The 17,589-nt window shown below is 49.8% G+C and overlaps 1 protein-coding gene across 3 annotated transcripts in view; it reads right to left on the reverse strand.

The window, feature by feature from the left end:
• ROBO4 (roundabout guidance receptor 4) overlaps positions 1 to 17,589 on the reverse strand; it is a 66,557-nt gene that overhangs the window by 23,127 nt on the left and 25,841 nt on the right. For all 3 annotated transcript variants that reach the window (XM_077305482.1, XM_077305479.1, XM_077305480.1), the window contains exons 9-16: positions 16,598 to 16,719; positions 15,700 to 15,871; positions 14,128 to 14,322; positions 11,514 to 11,556; positions 10,476 to 10,615; positions 9,487 to 9,822; positions 6,857 to 6,970; positions 918 to 1,062 (exon numbers count right to left, since the gene is read on the reverse strand). In XM_077305482.1, the coding sequence (XP_077161597.1) occupies positions 918 to 1,062; positions 6,857 to 6,970; positions 9,487 to 9,822; positions 10,476 to 10,615; positions 11,514 to 11,556; positions 14,128 to 14,322; positions 15,700 to 15,871; positions 16,598 to 16,719 (1,267 nt within the window). The remainder of the gene's footprint in view (positions 1 to 917; positions 1,063 to 6,856; positions 6,971 to 9,486; positions 9,823 to 10,475; positions 10,616 to 11,513; positions 11,557 to 14,127; positions 14,323 to 15,699; positions 15,872 to 16,597; positions 16,720 to 17,589) is intronic.

Raw genomic sequence — 17,589 nt, forward strand, 5'->3', positions numbered from 1 at the left:
AGCAGGGACAGGCCTGGCTAGTATTCGGGTGGAAGACCCCCCCAAGGAAGTCCAAGGTCGCCACACGAAGGCAGGCAATTACAAACCACCTCTGAAGAGCTCTTGCCATGGAAACCTCCTTAGGTCGCCATGAATCACGACCATCCTACCACCACAACCACGAGAGCCAGCATGATGTAGCGGTTAAGACCGGTGGGCTCTAATCCGGAGAACCGAGTTTGATTCCAAACTCCTCCCCCAAATGCAGGCAGGTGGGTGACCTTGGGCCAGTCACAGTTCTCTCAGAGCTCTCTCAGCCTCACCTATCTCCCAAGGGGAGAGGAAGGGAAGCCGCTTTGAGACTCCTTTGGGAAGTGAAAAGCGGGGTACCAAATACACCTCCTCTTCTTCTTCTACCAAGCTATACCACATGAGTAGGCATGGGATTAGTTTTTGTCACTGGCCTAAGACCACCCACCAAGCATTTGTGGCAGAGTGGGGATTTGAACCTAGTTCTCCGAGATGCTAGCCCAGCACTGTACACCACCCTGGCCCACAAGCCGCCGCAGACTGGTCCATGAAAGCATTTCATTGGGAGCCATTTGGTGTTGCAGCTTCAGGGAGCTGAAAAGCTGCACCTGCTGATATTTTCTCCTCTGCTCTATGCAACTATTTTAGGGACCCATTCAAGTCGAACCGGTTTGCCATCCCCAGACAAGAAGACAGCGTGTGCCAATGTTTCAAAAGCATGCACAAAAGGCGAACTTGCTGATGGCATCGAGACGTACAAGTGGGGGGAAAGCCCAAAACCATCAAGGCATTTCTTGTGTAAACAGGCTTAGATCATCCAGTGCTCATATTCTGAATATACAGAAGGGGGAGGATCAAAAGAGGCCTTTAGAAGATAAACTACAAAGGTGCAGCAGAGCCTCACTTACGCTTGCTGGGCGCTGTCGTCTTGGGAAACTTGAAAGCCCGGAGGGACCGGAGGAGGCGGAGGCAACAGGCTGGCCATATTCTGCGAGGCGCTGCCCAGAGAGAACTTGGGGGAGCTGTAGCATTTCAGCACCTTCTTCGTTTCCCCTAGGAAAACAAGAACAACAACAAGGGAAATGAACCGTCAGCCAATCCCAGCCTGGTGTTTTGGAAATACGCATGACCCCTCCCCCCAAAATCATCCAAATGGGTCAGAACCAAATGGGCTGGAACTACTCATCTCTATCTGCCCAAACGGCCAAACCCAGCTCCATCGGTCCCTACAGCTGTCTCACACCACCAAATAATTCAGGCGACCAGTAATCTGTATTAACAGCCAGGGTCAAAGTAATTGAGAGGCTGGAAGTTGTCCCTCAGGGATGCTTGGATAGCGGCCCCTTGTGGGGGGAGAAGGGGGAGTCTATTCCTTTTTGGCCTCTGTGTGGACTATTATTAGCGTGCAAGGGGGAAAGATCCCCTCTTTGCAATTTTGGAGAATGTGACATACAGACTGATATATCGCTACAACAGTATGGTGATATTAAGTTGCTATTTGATAAGAGCTTTATGTTCCATCGCCACCAACCAGCTAATGATCCCTGGCCCTAAAGTAGCCCGCCTAGCCTCAACTAGGGCCAGGGCCTTCTTGGGCCAGGCCCCCACCTGGTGGAATGAGCTCCCAGAGGAGATCAGGGCCCTGATGGAGCTAAAACAGTTCCACAGGGCCTGCAAAAGGGAGCTCTTCCACCAGGCATTTGGTTGAGACCGAGCGAAACCAGCAACATCTGCTCCCTCCCTCCTAAAAAAATCCACTCATGTGTTCTGCTCTGGACCTGTTTGCATGGTTATATTTTACACCTGCATCATAGTTTAATGTTTATATTATTACCGTTGTACAAAAGTTGTTATGTAAACTAAGTTCTATGTACTGCTTCTACATTTTATGTAAACCACCTTGAGCCTCAGGGAAAGGCGGTATATAAACAAACAAACAAATATACAAACAAACAAAAAGGGGGGGGAAGAAATAGCCTAAGTTTGCGATCAACGTAAAAGTGCCTTGGGAGACCTCAAAAGGTCTGCGGGCTCTAGAACGCCAACATCTGATGTTAGAAAGGAGAGCGGAGGTCACCAAGAACCTCCCAGGCGGAAGCTGAGCTGTCATAGGGAGTGCATCGTTTGACCTACGTGTAAGGAACAGGGAATGATGCTCTCCTTGAGAGTTTTATTAGGTAATGTCCCCCCCCCCCCCCCAACCAGCCCAGGCAATATGACTGCTAGATCCAATTCAGATTAGAAAAACGTAATGTGTCCGGGGAGGGTGGGGGAAGCATTAGCTGCCTGACAGAATCTCGGTGGGCAAATTGATCCGGCGCTTCGCTCTCCCGAGCAGCACGGATGCAGGAAGGAGATTACAGCCATAATGTTCCCCGGCATCTCTCATAACCAATAGGGGCTGCCCCCTCAAATGGACGAGCGGTCGGCAAGTTGCAGCGTATGTCTAGGCGTGTGGAACAGTCTAATGCAGGGGTAGTCAACCTGCGGTCCTCCAGATGTTCATGGACTACAATTCCCATGAGCCCCTGCCAGCAAATGCTGGCAGGGGCTCATGGGAATGGTAGTCCATGAACATCTGGAGGACCGCAGGTTGACTACCCCTGGTCTAATGCACAAGGCAGGGGTACAGTCTACATAGCAATCTGTCATGTCACTGTTTGATCCCCGGCATTTTGAAGGCAGGGATCATATACTGTCCCCTCAACATGACCCGGCTCCTCCCAGTCCTTGTCTCGTCCAAATTAATTCTGCATTTTGAAGAGTACCTATCTAGCACATGGATGGTGCCAAAGAAATGCTGAAGGGGAGGAAATGTGCTTTAAAACCCAATGTGCTTTAATTCACACTCAGGAACTTTCCCTTCTGCATGCAGGGGAAGGAGTTGACTTTGGAAATGCTAGAATTGGGCTGCATTGTAGCGGACCGCAGATGGGAGATACTCATTCTAAATGTTCCTCCAAGGTTTTTCGGAGGGAGGGTGATGTCAGCCATTCGGTCGTGTCCGACTCTTGGTGATCCCTATGGCTCCGCTGTCTCCACATCTTCCGATCTTGCACCGCTTCTTTTACTTGTGTAATGTTCTGGCCGGAGTCCATTTTGATTGTATCTAACCACCACATTCCTTAACGGCCTGGTTTCCTTTTACTGCTGACCAGTCCCAGCATAATGGCTCTCTCCATCGAGTTGGATCGCATGATATGGCCAAAGTTTTGGAGCGCTTCTTCTCCCCCAAAGCTCTCCTCTACTTCATTGAACTGCAATCAATTGGGCATGGATAAACCAAAGCACTATGGGGCCAGAACCAATGGGGGAGGAGGGGGAGGAATGCATGCAGAAAAAGCCCCTCTCTGCTTCAGTCTGTAAGCCCAGCAACATGGTATCAGGTGTTTATGATAGTTCAGAAATAAAACAGACATTTTCCTTTCATGGTTCATGAGGTTATACAACGAGATGGGGCTCATGTTACACATTTCTTCGAGACCCAGAAAAATAATGCTTGTGCTCTGGGAAAACTTAAAAGCATGTGTGGGAAGGTGGGGCAGCCATGTCCGAATGTGGAGGAAAACAAGAAGAGTTGTTTTTTGTACCCTGGTTTTTACTACCTGAAGGAGTCTCAGATTGGCTTACAATTGTCTTCCTTTCCATTAAAGCGGCAAACGAATTTAGAGTCCAGTGGCAGCTTTAAGACCAACCAAGGTTCATTCAAGGTATGAGCTTTTGTGGTTTTGTGTTATCTCTGACCTGCACCTTTAGGTAAGACTCATTTAGGCCTGGAGTGTAATGAGATAGACCTCTGAGGCCTTCCACTCAGACCTTTTCTTTTTCTGGGCCTTCTTGGTTTTCTGAGAAACGGAGACAGTTTTGATTGGCACGCCTTTTAGCCTGGGAAGAGAACGAGTGCCTTCTAGGAGAATATTTATCCATGGCAATTCTTATGCCCTGTTTTTTCTCACCCCTTCCAACACAGCTATTTTTTCTTTGTTGCCATACAGCCTGCTTATAATAACCCGTAGGGGAGGCGTTCAGAGTTGGTTTGCCATTGTGGGCCTCTGCGTAGCAACCCTGGAATTTTTTCGAGGAATACAATACATCCAAATACCAAAAAGGGCTGACCTTGCTTAGCTTCCAAGAGCTGGTGAGAGTGAGTGACCTTTTGCCAGCCAGGTCAGAGTTTACATTTTACCCTCAGAACAGCCACCCTTGCCTGAGAGGCTGAGTAGCCCCCGATCACCGAGCCAGCTTCCACGAGCAGAGGGGGGATACAAACCGGGGATTCCTGGATCCTAGTCCAACTGCCACCCCACTGTGGTCCTTTGGAAGCTATTTGGTTTGCTTTCAAGACTTATTCACACATGCCTTGCCAACAGAGTGGCCTAATGACCAGGAGGGGATTTCTGCCATGTAGTGTTTGCATCAAGGGCCTGCTCAAATGAGGAGTGAGAATTGGTCTTTTGTAGGCCAGATCAACCCAAGGAAATCCTCCCTTGGTTCTTGTGTGGCCAGCGCCAGCTCCGCACCTGGGTGCAATGACAACATCAGTGTTCGCCATGAGTATTTGATATAATGTGCATTGATGTCACTGCCTCTAAATGTACTGCGGTGTGAACCTATAAATTGCGGCCCCCCCAAAGGGGGCTGAGAGGGGAACGTTCCCACATACATTCACAGAGGGCTGCAATTTGCAGACAGTATGTCATATGTGTGTCTCTGCAAAACGTGAAGGTCGTGTGCAGAACCAGTGTGGGGAATCTCTCACGGTGCAGAAGACCCCTGTGATAAGGGGGCCACACACATTATAGTCCCCTTACGGTAAAGATGTCATGCATTTTTGAACAGCTCCTGCAACACATCTGTAACCTGCAAATCGTCTCTCGGTTATTCATGCAGGGGGGTTGTGCGTGTTTCGCTTCAGGCCTAGTATTTCAAAACCTGAGAACTTCAGACAGCTTCATCATCCATGATATGACACCTGGGCAAAATGTAGGAAAAGGTATTAGCTACCTGTTTATTTCCCAGTGCCGTTCACCCCGTGACTGATGGCAGCGAAGGAGAGGAGCTTTATTGTCCGTGTGCCCTGCTGCCAAACTCAGTATGCTTGTGTTTGTGTGTGTAATGGGAGGAGAGAGACTGAGCAGAACTACAGCCCGTTGTCAAAACAGCCTGACAGTTGCAGTGAGGCCCTGTTGGTAGTGAAATGAGAAAGCCCAGACAGGATGACTGGGAAAGCCAGTAAAAGTGACCAGGCTTCCCCTGCATCTTGTCAATTTCTACTGGTGAAATTGACAAGGCCAGGGAAGGCCGCTCTGCTAACAGGTGGACCTCACCAGATTGGATATTTCTTCATACCAACAGGAGCAGAATGTGAACGGGAAGGTGGGGCCGAAGGTAAGCAGGCTGGACTTTGCATTAATTCACAACCAGAAATAATTTAAATTAATGTTCAGCCCCCTGGCCGGAGAATCAGCTGCCTAAGAAGGTGATGAGCTCCCCCTCACCAGCAGTCTTCAAGCAGTGGCTGGATAGATACTTTTCCTGGGTGCTTTAGGCTGATTCTGCATTGAGCAGGGGGTTGGACTAGATGGCCTGCAGGGTCCCTTCCAATGATTCAGTGATAAAGATGTACGTTTAAAACAGAAGCAGGTCTCTGAGCAAGCTGACATGCCAACCTTGCCACGGCAGCAGACTTTGGATAGCTGCCACTTTCCCCAGGAGAACTGTTGTCTCTGGCCTGGAGACCAGTTGCAATTCCAGATCTCCAGGTCCCACCTGGAGGTTGGCAATTCTATGCACACAGAGGCAACCTAAAGAAACTGGCACACCAGGATAAAGAAAATCTGGCTGGCTACTGAGTTCCTGTTTTAACATAAAGCTCTGCTGCCCCCTTGTGTCATTTTAAGAGAATGAGAAAGCGTGTCATCAGAAAAATACAGAACAAAGTTTGAGTCCAAAGGAACTTTTAAGTCTTTGAGTCCAAAGGAACTTTTAAGCCTTTGTGTGCATGCACACAACTTCAGACCCCCCCTCCCTTTCAACCACAAACCTCACAATGTGTCTGCAGTGCATTGAGATGCTCTTTACGACCAAGATCCGTTTCCTGGGAGGAAATGGATGCTTTGGAGCAGGGGTAGTCAAACTGCGGCCCTCCAGATGTCCATGGACTACAATTCCCAGGAGCCCCTGCCAGTATTCGCGAATGCTGGCAGGGGCTCCTGGGAATTGTAGTCCATGGACATCTGGAGGGCCACAGTTTGACTACCCCTGCTTTGGAGGCTGGATTCTGTCTCATTTTGTCCCACTGAGGTCCTGCCCGACCCTATTCCTCTGGTTCAGGGCAGGGGGCTGGCAAATTGGGGAAATTTCCTCCTGTAAGCTGAATGATTCCTTCTGTGAGCCAGCCTTAATATATGAATGGACCCCTTTGTCTTTAAATACATGAAATAGCACCTGCAGAAATGTTCTAAGAAAAATTTCACCATCTAGTTTTCTGTTGTTGTTGTGTTTTTTTTAAGAGCACACACTTATCAAAAATTCAGCTGTAAAGCAATTCGGGTATGATCATGCCTAGAGTGTAAGACAAAGGTTTGAACTTCAAATCCCTACTAAGTTGCAAAGCATGCTGGGTGATCATGGGCCAGCATCTCTCTCTCTCTCTCTCCTTCCCAGCTTAACCTTCATCCCAGGGATGCTGAGAAGATCAAAGAAGATCGCCATATACCCTGCCCTAAGCTTACCAGGAGAAAGGTGGGATAAAACAATGCAAGATAAATCACTTTTCTCCAAAAGGCTCTTTGCCTGACCCCTCCTCAAATTCTCCCAGATACCTGAGAAAGGTCAGTTCTCCTACCAGGGATCCGGTGGTGTTTTCCAGAGCTGATGCCACTGATCCGTCTCCCGTGATTGCTCCAGTCTGCCGAAAAGCCGGAGGGAGTTGTAGGTGTGCTATGTGCTTGTTGCAACTCTGGGGAATTTTTAAAAAGACACTAAAATTGAGCATTCTTTCTCCTCAATTTTCGTCACACCTACAGATATCTGTCACTGCATCTATCACTTTGTTATTCCAACTTTCCCGTAAGGAAATCAAGAAGTTGCTTGGCACAGTTGTTCCATGTAACTGCCCTGTAAGGTAGATTCAGCTATTCTTCCAGTGAAATTCATGGCAGGGCAAGGATTTGAACTCAGGCCTCTCCAGTCAAAGTCCAGGACTTTAGCCAGCGCATCCTACAAACAACAGGTACTGTCTTGGGCAAAGGTCTTTCGCGTCACCTCCTACTTGATCTGTTTAACTGGAGGTGCTGGGGATTGAGCCTGGGATTATCTGCACGCCAAGCACATGCTCTGTCAGAGCCTCCCCTTTAGGTATTAGGATTGGCATGAGCAATTGCAAGGTAAAAGGTATCCCCTGTGCAAGCACTGAGTCATCTCTGACCCATGCGGTGACGCCCTCTAGCGTTTTCATGGCAGACTCAATACAGGGTGGGTTGCCATTCCCTTCCCCAGACATTACCGTTTACCCCCCAGCAAGCTGGGTACTCATTTTACTGACCTCGGAAGGATGGAAGGCTGACTCAACCTTGAGCCGGCTGCTAGGATCGAACTCCCAGCCTCATGGGCAGAGCTTTCAGACTGCATGTCTGCTGCCTTACCGCTCTGCCCCACAAGAGGCTCTCAATTGCAAGGTAGCTACATGGAAATAACATTGTACTGATCTATTGCCATGGTCTACCGGCTCCTCTCCAAGCCCAGCTTTCACTTTTTAAAAGCACTTTCCTTTATATCTCTGGGAATCCAAGCAAAAGCGATTTATTTCACCTCTGGGTCCCGTGACCCCCAAGAGGCTGCCAGACAGGGCCGTTCCAGACCCCTGCCTGGCCCCTCCTTCTCCGAATCACCACCTGCTGGGAGCTCAGCTGCTGCTCTGTGAATCTCCGTCCTATTCCCTACAAGAGACGGGTGGAAACTCACCAAATCCGAGGCGAGAGCATTTCTGTCCAAGCTGGGAAGGGAAAACGGCTCCCTGTGGAAGGCCATGCATCCTAGCGGACCTAATCATACATTAAACCTTCCCGAAAACCGAAGAGCCCAGTCTGTAATTGGTTCCAGAGGCACCAGGCCTGACCGGAATGCAAAGGCGAGTATTCTGACCGGAGCGGCGAAGGGCCCATCCGAAGGCAAGCCGCAGGGGTGGCCTTCTGGGCTCCCACACTGTTTCCCGGCAACCCGGCCTTGCAGTGTCCTTAGCTGGGACGGCGCAGGACGGGAACGTCTCTCCGCATCGCTTGTGGCAATTAGCAGCTTCGGCAAGCAAATTAGGTTTTATATTAGATTCTGTGGAAGTCACTCGATTCAATTTATCCCTGAACTTTGCAGATAATTGAATTAGGACCTCTGCGAAACTCGGCGTCCCTGTGGGGATGAGTGGGGGGCACCGCCGCGGAGTGGGTGGGCACTGAGCTAGTTCTCTTCTCCCTCCAGGACCTGCATGGCATGGAGACATCACCAAAGGACGCAAACAGGCCTGGACCACTGATGCCGCATAAAGATGCGAAGAGAGTTTGTGCAACCCAGGATTCACGGCTAGAAGTCCCAGCAGGCCGCTGATTGCAACGACCAGCTAAACCACTTAGGGAGGACTGCCAGGTGCATTCGGCTGAGGCTTTTAGATGATTGTTGGAAACTTTTCTTTCTGTTCCAGCAGGCCCTCGGGGGAATCTATTTCGTTAACAATTTAGCGGGCTGCTTTGGCGACTGCGTAGGTAATCACGCTTTTGGGAATGGCTGCGTTCATGCTTTTGAGGGTGAGCCCAGAAGTGTAAAACACAAATAATGTCCAATTTCCTGATGCTTCACCCTGGGATAGAGCTTCAGGCGAGTTCAACAGGCATTCAGGAATACAATGGGTGCTAGATTGGAGGGGGTGTGTGTGGAAGAACTCTGTGGATGGCGTCCCCCTCCCCCCAGGACCTGAAAAGGCTGCAGGCAGCTGTTAGGGAACTCACCAGCAAGGGCAGCTCTCAAATGACAGGGATCTGCAGCCTCCGAGCCTCAGAGGAAAGTGGAAGGAGGAGGGGGTGGTCAGGGGTGAGGGACGGAAGGCGATTGGCTGGTCGCTGGACGGACAGGCAAGCCGGTTGGAGGAGGAGGCACTCAAGGGCGGGACAGCTACCCTTTCACTGTAGAAATTTAGCTCTTCCCCACAATGCTCTTCCCCATCTCTGCCACAAGGGAGGCCAGACACTTAGGTTGCTGATTGATTTTCCTAGCACGGCTCCAGGGCCTTTTGTGGATACACAGCAGGTAGAAATCCATCATCAAGTTTCTTCCGTATGCATGGCAGAAAAAACAGACTGTTGATTGCAGGTTGGCACTTACAAGCAGAAGAGCCCTGCCAGAAAAGAGTTGGCAATTCTCCCTTCACAAACCTGTTGTTTTTTTTTTTGCTCTGAACCTACTGCCTGACCACATGTGGAGTCCTACCTTTCTTGCAGTTTTTCTCCCAGGATGCTTGGAGGATGAGGTTTGGGGACGAGGGACTGGCCGCCTTCCCTTGCTGTAATGCTCCCCAGATTTTGGCGTTGTCTAGCCTCAGGTTCTGGCTGCAGAGAGGGCTCAGCTTCTGGTCACCTGGCTGTGCCAGTTCTGTGCTTGGCAGGCTGGGGCTGGAAAGGTGTGGCAGAGGAGTCCCACAGAAGGTTTTCAGGTCCTTTGCAGGAAGGTCCACGTAGAGGGCTCCGTACACACCGCCGCTGCTGTCAGGCCCCAGCGGCACAGCCTGGATGCGGGATCCGTGGCTCTGCCTGTCAAAGGACATGGCTGGGGAAAGGGAATGTACAAGGTCAGAGCCATTGTGTCCCCTCCTCCCCTCCCCTCCCATCCCTGTGCTCATAGTAAATATATTCATTTCCCAGCCCACCTGCCACTGTGGATTGCATAGTGTGTCAAGCAAAAGAGAAGAAGAAGAAGAGTTGGTTCTTATATGCCGCTTTTCTCTACTGAAGGAGTCTCAAAGCGGCTTACAGTCACCTTCCCTTTCCTCTCCCCACAACAGACACCCTGTGAGGTGGGTGAGGCTGAGAGACCCCTGATATTCCTGCTCTGTCAGAACAGCTTTACCAGTGCCCTGGCAAGCCCAAGGTCACCTAGCTGGCTGCATGTGGGGGAGCGGGGAATCAAACTCGGCTCGCCAGATTAGAAGTCCGCACTCCTATCCACTACACCAAACTGGCTTCAGTTTGGGATAAATGCCACGAGACTGGGCCAGCGTCAGGATACCCTGCAGTGGGATAGTTGCTAGCACCCAGGGCATCTGGCAGAGCCTACTACCACTGACCCACTTCTCCCCCATGAGTTGAATATCATTTGACAGCGTTTTCTACCACCATTATAAGCTGGGCTGAGCTATCTGGAAGGGCAAGAGTGACAGAGGGTGGAAGGGTTTAGTCCCACTGTCAGCAGGTAAGACTTACTGGATTTGTGGAAGTCCTGCTTGTCTTTGGGCTCCGTCCACAAAAGCTGGCTGCTCAGGCTGCTGCTGGTGCTGTAGTTCTTGGAACCGGAGGTGGACTTCCATGTGTTGGAAAGCCAGGGGGAATCACTTGGGTCTACCCTACAGGGAGGGAGAGGACAGTCATGGGAGGAGAGAGCAAGGACTGGAAAGGCGGGCAGAAAAAGGTCAAAACCAGCAATTCACAAAGGGGGACGGGGATCTGGGGCCCCTCCTCCCTGGATGAGATGCAAGACAGTCAGTAATGAATTGTAGGCCCTCCTCATTTCCAACCTGTGTGGTGCCTCGTTTAGACCAGGATCTATTCTGCACACAATAGATAATACACTTTCAACGCACTTTCAAAGTAGATTTTCGTGTTCCGCACAGGAAAATCCAGCTGCCAAAGCACATTGAAAGTGTATTATCCTATATGTGTGGAATTGGCCCTGGACTATGGTGCTTGTAGAGATGGGTTTCAGTTTCTTCCCCTGGACCATTTTCAGGTACTTGGAAAATCCCAGGGAGAGAGGGAGAGAGAGAGTGGGTGGGTGGGTGAAATCTGGCCTCTTGAAGAAACCTATGTGTCTCCCAGGGAACGTGTGGCTTGCTTGAAACAGCACCCTTTCTAGATGGTTTCAAGTCAGGAAAATGGAAAGTGTGGATGGCTAAACCCAGGTGCACCATGGTTCTGATCCAAATGGGACACCACAGAGACACAGAACCTGAGCAGAGCCTACAGAGGGGGGACCTCAGATCCAAAGTGTAGACTCCACAACGTGTAATTCAAAGTCCAGCTCCTGCATAAGCTTTGCCATTCAAGTCTGGCACAGGCTCTCTTTGGCACACACGTAAGCCATAGAAACCCATGGCATCTCCTCAGTGTTCCATAGCCCTCTGCATTTGACAGCCAGAGAGAACAGGCACCCCACGACATGCATGGCACCTTTCTGGCGCAGAAGATACCCAGAGGCGAAACAATCTGCCCTTATCCCGTGAGTCCAAAGCAGCTTTAACTTACCTGTGCTGGATGATGGTGTCGGCGCTTGCGTTCCTGTACAAACCTGGGGAGAACGAGGAGTGGGAAGTTGCCGTTAGCCCCACCCACTGGCAATTCAATTCCTGATCTGTGTGCTGCAGCTGGTGTTTAATGCAAGGTCAGAAGTTACACATCCAGGCTTATAACATTGCCCTGAGGACTCTTTCTAAACCAAAAAGGGCACTTCTGGTAAGTCGGGATCAGAAGAGCCACCAGAGGGGTGGGGCTTCAGCCCTCTTGCCCCCCAATGTTTCCCCAAACCGAGCCATCACTGTCCAACCTTATGCGGCCCTTCCCCGAAGGTTAAGGGGGGGCTTTAAAGGGTCAAAACAACATAAAATGCATCATCATCACTAAAAGTACAATTCACATTTACATTAACATCATTAAAATACATAAACATTAGCTGCATACTTTCAGGTGTGTAAGGTCATTCCAATGGTGTTCAAATTGGGTGAGTTCTTGGTTGGGAGGGGCAGCAGTTATGATGGAGCCTTCCCGCCACAACCATAGACCTGATGGAAGATCTCTGTCTTGCAATTTCTGCAGAACAAACTTAAGGTCCTACAGGGCTCAGATCTCATTCCACAGGGCGTTCCAACAGGCCGGGGGGGCCAAAGTGAAGAAGGCCTGATCCTGACTGAGGCATGTTTAATTCCTTTAGGACCAGGGACCCTAAGTAAATTCTGGTCACTAGATCCTACTGCTCTTGGGGAGGACATAGTGGGGGAGACGGTCCCATAGATACGAGGCTCCCAGACCATTTAGGGCTTTGAAGGTTATAACCAAAACCGTGAATCTGATCCCATCTCCAATCTGGAGCCAGTGCAGCTGGGAGAGCCCTGGTGGGAATATGCAGTCTCCATGAGGTCAAAGATCCAGTTTTTGTGGGGATCCCCAAATGGAACCCCTCTTGGAAAACACCCCTCCTCTTTCCCCTGAAGCCCCCAGAGGGGCTGGATCCCCACTTTCTTGAGCCAGAAAGCTCCAGGCTGAAAAAGAGGAATTGCTGGGTACTGTGCAGGATTTGTCTCCATAGCTCAAGGGGCAAGTCCCTTTCTTGCACTCTCTTGGCTCTCACTTTCTGGCAGGACCAGGGGGGCTCAAGTTCAGCCCCAGACCAAGTGCCGCCTCCGGCAGGGTGTATCCTTGGTGCCCCCTTCCATTTTTCAAATGTCCGGCCTGCCGTTTATTCCATTATTTTGATGCGAGATTTGCATGCGTGATTTATCTCTGTCATATAAAGATGATAAACGTGCACTCCAGGATCTATAAATCTGTAATTTATTTGTATCCTATCAGAGCAGATAAAAAGAAATCTTTGTCCTCTGTGCTCCTAGCCCCTTTTTAATTTTGAGAATAATTGAACTGAGAAATTGAACCGTGTATCCCGACTGGGAATATTGGTAGAAATTAAAGTCACCGTTAAGTGCTGCCAGGATTACAAGTCAAAAAGAAATATCAGAGGCTAGCTGGTGACATCCCACCCACGCTCTGCATCCCTGGTGACCCCCTCCTCCCACAGTCCCTTGCCCCCCCCCCTGTAATGAATGGGTGGTTGTAAGGCCAGCTCTCCCTGCCAGTTCTTCCCCAATCCTGCACATGATTCAAGCTCCCCCCCACCCAGTTCAAAGGATCCTCTGGGGGACAGGAGACAGATAAGGATCTCAAGAGGTGTATGTGAGTGTTGAGTCCTTCGGGGGAGGGCAGAATCCCCTCCCCACAGCTTGAAACACCCACATGACCCATTACATTAATTTTGTAGGATATATGTCTATCACTCTGTCTGTGTGTACAGGGGGGGGGGGGAGAAGGGAGAGCCTGAGTCATTCAATCTATCTGGAACATTCCCACATTTTCCTACAAACAGCTATGAAAAATCAAGCCACATGTGAAGCTGGGGGCTTTCCAGACTCCTTGCAAAGATGAGGATCCTGGCATTTCAAGGAGGAGTCCATTCCAGATATCCACCTCAAGGGACCAGGTCAAAGGTGATGAGAAAGACTCTGACCTGAGCTCCTGGAGAGCCGTGGCAGTCTGAGTCAATACTGACCTCGATGGACCGATGGGTTTATTCAATATAAGGCAGCTTTGTGTATAAATAGCAGGCTCTGATTTGAATTTGGGAGCATGGCATTGGAGAAGGGGGGGGGGCACCAGGCTGGGCTGTTCTTCCCCTCCTGCTTTCCTGATTTGCACACCCCTGCTTAAACCCCGCCCCCTTCCTAGCTGTAAACAGAAAATAAACATTGGGACTCTCCACGTCATGATTGGTTGGTCTGGATTTGGCACGCCTTTGGTATATAAGCCTAAGATCAGACCTGATTCAAACTAAGGATGCCAGCCTCCAGGTGGGCCCTGGGGATCCCCTGGAGTTGCACCTCTTATCTGGTCTACAGAGCTCAGTTACCCTGGAAGGAATTGATGCTTTGAAGGGTGGACTACGGCCTTGTATGTCACTGAAGTCCGTCCTACCCAGCCTCTATCCCCAAATCTCAGGGGTTCTCCAACCCGGAGCTGGCAACCCCATCCTCTCATCCCCTGCCAGTGGCCAAAAGGGGCCTGGCAACGCTAATCGATACAGAGCCCGCCCCACCTTCGCCAAGGCCATAATGCCGTCTCTTGCTGTGCAGCCGGGCTTGTTGCTGGCAAACGTAAACCGCCAGCACCATCAGCATGATCCAGAGCGCAGATCCCACACTGGCGATGAAGACGGGCTGGCGCATCACTTCCAGGATGTCACTGGCAGACAGGAAGTCGGGAATCGTCGCCATTTTCCCCACTGCGGGCTCTAGGAAGAGAGAGAGGAAATCAAAGGGGCCCACTGACCATGAAAACTAGGCAGGAGACTGGACGCTCAGAGGGATGCCAGCCCCCAGGTGGGACCTGGGGATCCCCTGGAATTATAGCTCATCTCCAGGCGACAGAGGTCAGTTCCCCTGGAGACAATGGCTCCCTTGGAGGATGGACTCCATAGTATGACACTCCACTGAGGTCCCTCCTTGCCCCACATCCCGTCTACTCCTGGCTCCACTCCCAAAGACTCCAGTTATTTCTCAACCCAAAGCTGGCAAGTCTAGGTTATGACTGCAGTTGACAGATAAGCCATGTACTTCTATGTTGGCCTTTGAGGAGAATGGCAGCAGGTTTGACACACAGGACGTCCCATGTTCAGACTCCGGCATTAAAAGTCGCTCCGGTTGCAGGGATTATAACTTGATGCAGGCAAGGAGGCAAGGAACACAAGGCCGGATCTTTAACACACAGTTTTATTTGCCTCCAGCCTCCCTCCCCAGCCCTTCATAACTAGTCATAGCCCTGACCCGGACAGACCAGGCAAAGCCAATCTCATCAGATCTTGGAAACTAAGCAAGGCCAACCCTGGCTAGTATTTAGATGGCCGACCTCCAAGGCTTTGGGCGGTAGTTCCTCCAAGGAACACTAGGGGTCAGGATGCAGAGGCAGGCAATGGCAAACTACCTTCGAACCTCCCTTGCCTGGCTGCCAGACAGTCCTTGGTTTTCCTGGCTATGCAACGCACCATACAATAAATGACTAAAGAATAGCTAGTCATGCTCTGTGACAAAGTCCCTGTTCCTTGTGAGAACCAGCTTCGCAGTGAGGAAGATGGGAGCGCCTGATCTGACATACAAGACCTACAAGGTGATGTCACATTACATAGAATATCACACCTGTTTTCTTTTACAGATTGGAACAATGAGCAAAACTGGGTTGCAAGGGGAAAGCAGATGAATTGGTCTGAGGCTGCATCTGGTCCACGGTTAACTGGAAAACCCCACGAATCAGTTTACATTTAGCTGTCTTACTTTGTTCCTCAGTTCTTGGGGACGGTCATTTTTGTGGCCACATTTTCTGAGACAGATCCCTCGTCCTTTTACAAAACTACAAGGCCCAGGATAATTCGCCTGGGAGTTTGGATGGCTTAATTGATTGGATAGTGGTTTTCAGTTTGGTAATGATGACCCCTGCAGGCCCCTTAACGCAAACTGAAAATCAGGCTCCTGCTTTGAGCACACAGGACATCCCAAGACAATGCAGGCCAATGGGGGTATTTCTCATTCCCACGGTTGTGCCTCAAAGAAGGCATATGCCAAGCACAGTATACATTTCCAAGAGATTACATAAAGTGCAGGATAGCATCTCTCACCAAGGGTGCTGCATACAGGGTCACTGGCCACTCCGACTCCAGCTCCGTTTATGGCTGCTACCCGGACGCAATATTTTAGCCAGTAGCCCAGGCCTGTAGCTTCTAGGCTACGAGTTCCTCCATCAACTGTCCTATTTGAGCCTCCGTGTGTCTCATTGCCCAGGAACCAGACCTGAAAGGATAAAGAGAGTCTGCATGGCAAGTCAGCCTTTCTACACAACAAAAGCACAGGTGGAATTGACCAGGTGCAACCTGTGCAGACACACAGCTTGGGAAGCCACAGAGATGGAGCTAGCAAAACCCATCCAGCTGCAGACATGCAACATGAGTTCCATTCTACTCTGTATAAAGAATGAAACTGATGACATTTTTTAAAAACTGTGGCCTTTCTTCTAGGGCCTAGTCTGCACACAGTCGATAATGCACTTTCAATGCACTTTAGAAGTAGATTTTCCTGTTCTGCACAGGAAAATCCAGCTGCCAAATCACTTTGAAAGTGCATTATCCTATGTGTGCAGAATGGGCCTAGGATTCAGGGGCAGTATATATTGTTCCTCCCTTTGTTTTATCCTCTAACAGCCCTTTGAAGTAGTGAGTTTCACTGCTCATCAAAGATTTGAAAATGGCTTTCCCAGCTCCTAGTCTAACACTCCACATGTTACTACTACACTGGGTTAATCTGAGATGCTAAGCAAGTGACATCTTCAAGAACCACCTGTGGCCCTCAGTCAAAGCACTGGGACCACACAATCTTTAGTGTGCTCACTCCAGGTAAGGTTCTTCTCCTACCAGCTATGGTGTTGAACCTCCAGTCATCAGTTCTTGAGGCTCCTTCAATATTCCAAACCAAGTCTTCCAAATGTTAAGCTCCCCAACTCCTTTTTTCCTTCCTCCTTACCTGATAACCCTTAATAATACCATTGTGCGCATCGTGTGGTGGAGGCTCCCAGAAGACTATCACGGTACCATTCCCACCTTGTGATGCAGTAATGCTGATGCCCTGAGGAGCAGCACTGGGAGCTGAGGAGAAAGGAGAGGTCTACTTAATGGCTTGGAGATGAAAGGACACACCTGACCAACATGCCCAACAGTTTAGCTACTGGGAAAACACACAGGTATTTGCCACTAGGGGATGTGGCATGGTATGGTCTCTCCCAATCTCCTATACATAGGGTTGGTGCCAGGGATGGGCATGAATTGGAAAAATGCAATTCATGCAAAACTGAACCAGGAAGTTTGTCCGGTTTGTGGCCTCACAAATGCAACTGAGAGGAGCCATAGTCCCTTTAAAAGGGGTTTGCAGAAAGCCAGAAAAACAGCTGAGTGGCAGTCTTTTAATTTTAAAGGGACTGTACAAAACAGCCAGAAACAGGCTGCTCCCTACTGCTTAGCTGTTTTTTGTTTTGTTTTTTTTGTGGGGAACAGAAAGCAGGGGTTTAAAGGGACTCTGCTTTCTGCTCAGTTAGTACCTTACCACAAACCACCATGAACTGCTTCCTGATGATAGACCTGTCATGAACTTTGATTTGTGAACCACAAAGAGGATAAAATTAATGATGAATTTTACATCATGCTTTGGTCCATGCACATTCCTAGTTGGTACTTTGATGGGAGACCACCAAGGAAAACTTTGATTCTCGCTTGCCTTGAAAGCCCCTTGCTGGTGCCGCCACAACTTGACGGCACAAACATACAAACGGATTTGCTCCAAAACCAAGGATTTGCTCCAAAACTACAGCCTAAACTATGAGCTCTGTGCATCTGATGTCAGTGCAATGGCTGGGACTTCTCTTCAAGCAAGATTTATACCTGTCCAAGTCCTGCAGGGACCAAGAGCACATAAATATTACATGAGCCTCCAGGAAACTTTCCCATCATCTCAGAAAAAAA

Source organism: Paroedura picta, chromosome 12, assembly GCF_049243985.1.
Source record: "Paroedura picta isolate Pp20150507F chromosome 12, Ppicta_v3.0, whole genome shotgun sequence".
Lineage (NCBI taxonomy): Eukaryota > Metazoa > Chordata > Lepidosauria > Squamata > Gekkonidae > Paroedura > Paroedura picta.